This window comes from Passer domesticus, chromosome 7, assembly GCF_036417665.1.
Source record: "Passer domesticus isolate bPasDom1 chromosome 7, bPasDom1.hap1, whole genome shotgun sequence".
NCBI classification, from domain to species: domain Eukaryota; kingdom Metazoa; phylum Chordata; class Aves; order Passeriformes; family Passeridae; genus Passer; species Passer domesticus.
The window spans coordinates 57,643,909-57,652,878 of record NC_087480.1 but is presented as its reverse complement, the minus strand read 5'-3'; the positions used below and the strand labels follow the sequence as shown (position 1 = coordinate 57,652,878).

At 43.7% G+C, this 8,970-nt stretch overlaps 1 protein-coding gene across 6 annotated transcripts in view; it reads left to right on the top strand.

Moving 5' to 3' along the window:
• The first annotated feature begins 149 nt into the window (after window positions 1-149).
• The window catches only part of GLIS1 (GLIS family zinc finger 1), a 178,763-nt gene continuing 169,942 nt past the window's right edge, over window positions 150-8,970 (top strand). For 2 of the 6 annotated variants that reach the window (XM_064428910.1, XM_064428908.1), the window contains exons 1-2: window positions 150-284; window positions 859-1,239. In XM_064428910.1, the coding sequence (XP_064284980.1) occupies window positions 897-1,239 (343 nt within the window). In that variant the 5' untranslated portion in view covers window positions 150-284; window positions 859-896. Of the gene's footprint in view, window positions 285-521; window positions 646-858; window positions 1,240-7,037; window positions 7,379-8,970 lie in introns of those variants that run through there. The other 4 variants (XM_064428909.1, XM_064428913.1, XM_064428911.1 and 1 more) reach the window with 4 other exon arrangements.

Below are 8,970 nucleotides of genomic sequence, written 5' to 3'. Positions count from 1 at the left end.
CCCCCGCAAGCACGGGCTACCCGCGGTCCGCCTGCCGCGCTCCGGGATGCGCAGCCGGACCGGGCCCGCGGGCGTACCCCGCTGCCAAACCCCGAGGGGCGGCCCCGGCGGCACAGCCCTCCCCCTGCCCGCCCCGACTGGCCCCGCCGCCGCGCCAGGGTAATGGCCCGGGCCGCCTGCGCTCTGGCAGCCGGCCCTGCGGCGGGGGAGTGGGGCTGAGCCCGTGCGCCCGGCGCGGCGGCGGGAGCGGCGGGCAGCGCGTCCCCCCGGGCGGCCCCTCCCAGGTAGGAGCGCGGGGGCGCGGCTGTCACCGCGCCCGGCCGGGCTCTCCCCCTTCCCTCCCTCCTTCCCTCTCTCCCTCGGGGGCCGCGGCGAGCCCGGCGGTGGCGAACCCGCTTTGCCACCGCGTCCGTGGTTGCCGTGGCGGCCGCTGTTCGGATGCCTCAGCTGAAAGGCACCGGCCGCCAAACAACCCGCCCGTGTGCCGGGCCCCCTCCCCGCCCCTCCCGGCCGCGCTCGCCTTCCCGGGAGCGGCTCCGAGCAGCCCGGCAGTGTTGCCTAGAGAGGGAGCGAAGCCGACGCGCGGCATCGGCCGCCCCGTCCGTCACGGGGTCCGAGCGCCCCGGGTCTTCCCCCGTCCGGCCGGTGTGTGTGGGACAGCGGGCGGGGGCCGCGGCGTGAGGGCTGCGGGCTGCGGGCTTGGGGTTTGCGGGCTGCGCCGCCTCACGCGCGGCGGTTATCGGCCGTTGGCGGCGCGGGGCTGAGGCGGGAGGCGGCGGCGCTGAGGGCTGAGGGCTCAGGCGGGGGCTGAGGCGGCGGGTCCGCCCGCGCTGACAGCCCGTGTGCCGCTCGGTGCAGGAGAGCGGCGGGGGCCCTGGCAGCAGCCGCAAGCGGACATGCACTGTGAGCTCGCCGCGGGTCAGAAAGGCAGCGCCCGCGTCGAGGTGAGCGACAAATGCCCGGGAGCGTCTCAGAAGGATCTGCCGCGGGTGGCTCGTCCCGGCGCTGGTAAAGCTCACTTGAGTCCTCAGATGTCCTTTAAAGTGTCTGTCAGTAACGGCAGTGACCACACGGAGCCTCAGCAGAGCCCCCCTGAAATGTCAGCACCTCTGCTAGATTTCATCCCCAAACGACCCAGCATATTTGAGAGGATTCCGATTCTGCCCAGGGCGCAGGAGCTGCGATGCGCTAGAGGCTCGAAAGATTATTTCCAGCAGCAGAAACATCAAAGCGTGAAGGGTGAGTTTGAAAATGCATGAACTAAACACTACCATCACCAACAACCCATTCACCACATAAATAAAAACGTAACAAGCTTTTTCCCCCCTCCCTCCTCCCTTTCTGGTCTTTAGTGTGTTTCCTAACTTGTTTATTTCACTTCATGCTTGAAAACTTTTTTCTCCTGAGCACCTTGGAGGCACAGGATAAACCAGACTATGTTTTTCCAGTGTGAAGCTGAGTGTCTCTCAAGAGTATTTAAAAAAATCTTGAGACCAGCATCTTCTTTAGTTGTCCTGAGCGGGTGCTGCTCATGCGGTCGCGTCTCAAAGGTGTTTGTTTTGGGCTTGGTGCTGAAGGCTGGGCTGGTCTGTCCTGCACCAGAGAGTTCGTGTGGGGTGTTTGTTTGTGAGCGTGCCTGGCTGACAATAAATGCCTGGTTCTTATTCAGCAGTTTCAACCACGGTTGCTTGGATTTTATAGTTTGTATTTCATGGAGGTGTTACAAATGCTGGATTCAGGCGGTGAATCCTCAGACTTGGGAACCCCTGGTGCCCGAAAAGTCAAATTCTGCTAGTTAACAAATGGCTGATTTTCAGCTGTCCATCGTTAAAGAAGTGGCACTGAAGTAGGGTTAGGAGTTGCCTACTAAAAATCTGTTTCATTACAGTTTTCAGCTAGACCTGGTTAACTCAGCTGAAATTCGTTAATCAAAATTGAGTTTTGAAATAATCCCTCTAAGGTGTCACTGAATGGGCTCAGAGGGAATTGGAGCATTTCTTTATGCTACAAAGTCACTTGCAGAGACATATGTACACCTAATATTATTAGCATTAAGACAATGTTTTCTGTAATGTTAAAAGGTAATTATCTTTTTTTCACTTCTTATCAGTCTATTCCTATTCTCTATTTTAGATATGTAAGTGCAGTTATCTTGTCGCTGTAAGACTGTTCTCACTGGGATTTTTTCCAGTTCTGTCCATTCTTCTGAAAATTAAAAGCAGGCTGCATGCCCTTGGACTAGTGACATTTTCTTTTGTGAGCTTGTTACCTAGGGTGATGGCACCTTTCATTGCCACGAAGTTATGTTAATGAACACCTCGATCTGTGCTGGGTCCGTCTGACAGCCTCTGGGATGTGTTTGTTCATCACCACTGAATACAGACAGAGTGGAGCAGCAGGTTATAAATTACCTTTTTTATTTTTCTGTTTGTTAATGCTGCAATTCTTCTCTCCTGATTAAAAAAAAAAAAAAAAAGGTTGTTAATGTTTGGCAGGAATGAAATGAAGGTCTGTTACACAGACTCCTGTTTGGAGGGGGGGAGAAGGAGGATTCACGTAGTAAAAAGGGAGAGCTACAAGCTCTTGTACCGTGCTGCTGCAGCTGCTGCCTCTGAAGGGACTCAAGGGCTGCTCTAGTCCCTTGTGGTCCCACGGGTGAGGTTGGTGCCACTGGACAGGGTTCATACTAGCTTCAAATCCTGCCCATGCATTGCCCTGTCCAGGAAGACTGTTGAAATACTTTTAATTTTTTTTTCCTTTGAACCGTTTAGCCCTCTTTTCATGCATATCCTTCATGTTGTTGCAGAGGGCAGGAGGGAAAGAGGAAGAATTTAACTTTGCATTCACTTGGGACTGTCAGAGTAGATGTAGGTGGCCATGGGAGAAGGTTCCTAATTCATCTCTCCTGACTGATCAATTTCCCATTTTCACCACTGGGGTGAAATTTACATTTTATTGCTGTTTTTGTTTAGTATGTTTTCCGTCCAGGGTGTTACCTTGTGGCTGCTTCAGTGTATGGGTGACTTGAGTCATGGGAGTAAGTAGGTGTCCATGGGCAGGAGAGGGCTCATTTAATTCAGCAGGAGGATTTGATGGATAATGTTGGATTTTTCCAAAGATGGCAACACTGAGTTTTTTGGGTGGCTTCCTGTTTGTTTGTTGGGGATTTTTGTTTGGTTTGGTTTTACCTTTTTTTTTACCCCAAGAAGACATTTTCAGGGAAGGGAGTTAGGGAAAGCAAAATTTAAAGTAAAATTCTGAGACTGATTTAAAATGTGCTGCTTCTTCTGAGCTGGACAGTATCAGCAAGTGCTTTAGTGTCCACTGGGGCATTTTGGAGTGCTCACCGTGCTCCAGCTCACAAATCAGAGTGTATCTAAAGCAGGCTGTGCTGCAGGCAGGAGAGCTGCTGCTCTTTCAAGGAGCAGTGCAAACCATCTCCCACCAGCCCTGGTTCTCTGAGGATGATAAAGGACTGGGACAGCTGCATGTGGATGTGATATACCAAGATAAAGCTGAGATGTGGAAGTGAGGGAAATACTCAGATTTACCCAGTGAAAGGTTTTGGGAAGGAAACTGATGACAGCTTGATTTCAGACCGTCGTGCCGTGCGTCTCCTGTTCTCCAGCCCCAGAGTGCCATGTACCCAGTAATTCCCTCTGCAGTCTGGCTTAGATTACAGAATGTGCCTCCTGGTTTTGGTTTATCCACAGTTGAAAGCTGCAAGTAGGGAGTGTAAAAGATGCTCTCTAACAAGAGCAAAACTGATTTTTATAGTTGCCTGTAAGGTCTTTTTTTCCTAAACAAGTCTTACTTTTTAATTTTTTTTTCCAAAGAGAATGAATCAAAATGATACACTGCTCTACTAATAAAAAGGGCAGCTTTGAAGTAATCACAATGGGGAAGAAGTATCCTGCTGTTGCAATGTCTCTGTGCTGTTACTCTGCTGTTTCACAGTGTTTAAGTTATGATCCTGCAGAATGCTTCCGTGCCTGAGCAAGTCTTTTGGACTTTCTGAAGAGCCAAACAAAAACTTGAGGGGTTGTGGTAAGGATTATTTCTGGGAATTGGATCGTTTGGGTCTGAGCTTTTCAGGATGGAGCTGTTGGTTGTTTGTTGAAAATACCACTATTTTGGAATTATGCTTCATATTTTGTTCTGTTCTGTTTAAAATAAATGCCCAGTTTTCGCCCAGCCAACCCCTTCTGATGTGATAGGCACCACGCTTTTCTTGGTCATTGATTTCCCTGTGTGTAACAAGGCAGAGTATTTGCATACAGACACTGCTTTTTTAGAGGCATTTGACAGAGAATAACTGTACCATAAGGTATGAAGTCCATTTTACAGTGTTTTCCTGGGATTCTGTGGGTTTGGTTCTACATTGTTGAATTTTGTGCTACGGTATTACAGTTTTGAAAGTGACAGGCAAAATACTTACTGTCTACAGGGAAGAAGCTTTTGGGAAGGCTTTAGTGGTGACAAAAGAGTAATCTATAAAGATGCCAAATATCTCAGTTTCTAAATGACATTGATTATGGTTGTTACCAGGAAACACTTCTCCTTTTCATTCTTTTCCAGTTTTGTTCAGTGTACCTAATTCATGACTCAGTAGAAATGACGAGATTTATCCTGTTAGCTGTGCCACTGGGAAATCATCCAAATGGCCCGGACCTTTGCAGCAACCACTTCAGATATTAACTTACAGTGGGCAAAACAATAAGCTGGTCGAGTTGCAGTAGTTGGATGTTTCCTTGTTGAGAGTATGTTTTATTCAGACAAGGAGAAAATGGCTTGGATTTTTTTTTTGTTTGTTGTTAACTGTAGCTGCTTTCAGCAAACACACAACCAATGTATTGAAATGTATTAATTTCCTTCTACTGTTGAGAAGGAGGGGTAAATCTTGCTATTTAATCCCCCTGTGACTGTTTCCTTGGTTGTCAGGACTGTCCTTGTGAAAGTAACAGCTTATACTGTTGGGATCTTAAGCAGAAATGTATACTTTGGTTTTATGATTTATAGGTGAATTGACTGGTCTTGGGCCTGATTGCCATTTTCTTTCTTTCACCTTATCTGTGTTCACCTGAATTATCCCACTGGAGCAAGTGTGACTGCCTAGATCTGATTAATATGTTATGGGCTGATAAGGAGACAGGGACACATTCACTGGTGTGGTCATCTCTAAACTCTCAGTTTTAGGCAGAGCTGCAGTAGTAATTATTTCTTATTTTCACTGTAGTTTCCTTGCTGCATTTGAACTCTGCTACAAAAAGGAATTGAAAGGTTGGTCTGAACAGAATGTGCAGTTACTGAGCTATATTTTTATTTCATGGTCTCTTTTTTGCCTAATTTTGTTTTGTAAGGGGAGAAAGGAGAAGAAACTGCGAATTGGAGAATGTGTTCATAAACTCATTTGGAATAAATTGTGACTGTCCTCTCCTCCCTTCAACTGCCTATAATCCTTGTCTTGAATAGGCAAATAACTTTCAGTTACTTGCTGCTGAAGGAAGTTCTTCTAATGATTTGTGTTGCAAAATCAGTCACTGACTTGAAGATGGGACTTTCATGGATTTAATTTAAAATAAGCTTAATTGTATCTAATCATTAAATCCATTGTAATTTAAGAATCATTAGTGGAGAATATTTAGCAAATACAAACCAGGAAATCTAATGATGAACAAGTCATATGAAAGCATTCAGTACTTGTAAAAGCAAAAAACTCTTTTCTGCTTCATGACAAAAACTACAGCTACTGGAAAAGCTGAAGAGAATAAATGTTGTATCTATTTTAATACTGTGCAGAATTGTGTGGAGTAACAGATAATGTTAGATTATTCTCAACAAGGAAATAAGTCCAGTAATTGGAAGAAATTTTTTTTATTTGATTTGAGTTTTGTTTGAAGGAATAGAAGTTAAAAATAATAAATCACTTGTTCTGTCTTTAAAATGTTACAATAATGGAGGTTATTATATACTGGGCTAAGGGGAGTGAGGAGAAAAATATCCTTTTTTCTTTTATAGTAAGAAAAAAAATTAAAGTCTACATCTTGCAAGTGGTTGAGTATGTACATTACTGTTCCTGTGAGCAGTCTCATCAACTACAAATTTTTGAACATAGACCATTCTAAATTTTCATTTAGGTATAACTGAATACATTATTTGTCTCTTAAGAGTTCAGCCCTGTATACACATAAACTGTTAAGTGTATGCTGAGGATCTTTAGTATATTTGAGATTGTATTCTGGGAGGGCTACAGGATTCTTTTTAGTGAAACTGCTAAATTTCAAGTGAATGTCTTCTAGGACACTCTGCTGCTTCATTGCAGTAAAGCGGTTTGGTTTTTTGTTGAATAAGATGGACAAAATTTTACCCTAAATTATTAATATCAGTAGGAGTCTTGCCACTAACTTTAGCTGGGTCAGTATTTCAATCCTAATATTACAGAAGTTCTTTTTCCTGTGTACAGGGAAAAGCTTGTAGGACAAATAACAAGTTTCTATTAAACCCATCTGTGAGCTAGGAAGTGGAATAGCGTACGGATTATGAGAGAAATCTGTAATACTGTGACTATAATTTCTGCTCAGTACCGTAATTACAATTATTCTAGAAATTCTGCTGTTTAGTGATTTTAGAACTGTTGAAGATGTTGATGGCAGGGTAATTGGAGAGGGAAAATAGACGTAAACCACTCCATTTTACACTCCAGATTTCTATCATTGTATGTCAACAAGCTTGAACCAGGCGTGCAATCTAGTAATCATTTCACAGTGCCTGAAACGGCTTTTAATAGACTGGGGTTTGTTTGCTCTTTTTTTCCTCAGCCACCCAACGTTGTTTCCCAGCACATTGCTGTAACTGGGAATACAGGGTTCCAAAGAAGCAAGGGCAGCGCTCGCTGGCTGTGGTACAGCATAATCTTGCCCCACAAATGTGCAAACAATAGCAAAAGTATGTGTTTGGGAATATGGCACAGCTGTTATCTTCTGCCGGGAGCAGGGAGCGTTGCAGTGACATGGAAGGACCAGTTAAAACCACTCCGGCCGTTTTATTGCCTGCAAATGGGGCGTGTAAAGAAAAGCAAGGGCCGGTCCCTCCGTCCAGATAACATCGGTGCACACCAGCGAGGCACTGCCTTTCTGCACAGGCTTTGAAGAATAGAGGCAAAGAGTTCCCCTCTTTCCTTCCCCCGCTATTACATTTCTGGCACCCTGCATGTGAAATCTTGGTTGGAACCTGAACTTTCTGTTCTGAGAATCTGTGCTTCACTGGTTACCTGGAACAAGGACTTCTTTTTAAATTTTTTTTTATTACAGTCATTAGCTTGACTATATGAAATGATTGTTAATGATTATTTGTAGACAGAGGACTGCTTGTAAAACAGGTGAGACATTTCCAGAGCTGCAGTAGGAAATCGATCCAAATTCTGTATTTTAGGTTATTTTAAGGTTTTGAGCATTACAAGGTTGCTCAGTCAACTCAAAATGCATAAGATCTTTTTATTTAAAGCAACTGTTTTGCTTTAACTCTAATAATTATGTTTGACTTCTCCATCATTATGTTTGAATGTGATTATCTTGCCGAATGGATCGGTAAGGAGCACTGCGATTGAATTTATGGCACCAAATGTGTCCTAAGGGTTAAATGAATGCAAAACATCATAAACTACACTTAATTCTGGCATTTACATGTGCGATAAGAGGGCTTTGTGAGAGCTATAGAGTTGTTAGTTGTTTTACAATGAGGAGAAAGCAAATTCATTCTTACATGTTGTTTGCATATTAGCCAGAGGGAAAAATGACACTAAGGCGACATCATCAAATACAGTAAAAAACTAACTTTTTAATACAGATGTCCATTGTTGTTTTAAGTGCTTAGGGGGTTGGTGGTTTGGTTTATTTTGGAACTTGCTGAACTATATGAAGTGTGTCTCCAGGGGCCTGGTATTTTAATACCTTGTAGAAGGTTGTATAACAGTAGATGATGTATTTTGCCTGCCTTCCAGTGCTGTAAATAAATTACATGTGCTGGCTTGGGAGAACGTATGTGAGGTGTAAATCAAAGGCTAATATAACAGGAAAAATACCAATTAGTGATGTCTTGCAACAGGTTAAAGTTTCTTTACTCATTTATATATAATCAAGAGACATAAGAGCAGTAATATTTATAAAAATGTTAACATGAGGCTCTTCCCTAGAAGGGATATAGGTCTAGGATTATTTAAAATAAGTGCTGGGATTCAGTGCTTTTTCACAATTTGCTATGGTTAAGTCACTTAAATACTGAAGTCAACAATCCCCCAGGCAAAGAAAGATAATATAATTTTAAGTGTATTGTTAAAATTGAAATTTGATAGCTTCCACTCTCTAATCCTATCTAAGTCTTGGTTGTATTAAAAGGAAAATAGATACATGTGTCAGTTTCGGAGCATAATCTTTCTTTTGAGTTTAAAGGATGATAAATGTGCTTCAGACAAGCAACACAGCAGTTTATTGGTATGAATGTTTTGCTAAATACTACAAGCTTAACGCAATCCCCATTCCTTTATAATAAGTTTAAATATTAATTCTTTGGAATGCTAGATGCCTAAAGCTAGATAGAAATGCTGTGCAGTTTCAGATATCTAGGAGTGGGCTTGTGAAACAGGATATTTAACTGGGAGAGATGAGTAGCACATTTCAGAGTTATTAGGGCAGAACAACAATGCAAGAGGATGACTTAAAAAGTTACAAAATTGTTTTCTGTGCATGAGGCTTAAATACCTTAGAGTTATTTATTTGAACCACAAGAGCATATTTCCTATCTATGTAGGTTCTAGATTGCATTTTTTATTATTATTTTGTTTAGCTTCTTGTTAGCTGCCTGCCCCTCTCTAAAGCAGCTGGCTTTGATTTAACCTGAATCCTTCACAGAGAGGGAGTGCTCAGTCACGGTGACTGCGAGCTGGATGGAACATCTCTGCAGTGACTGAGGAGA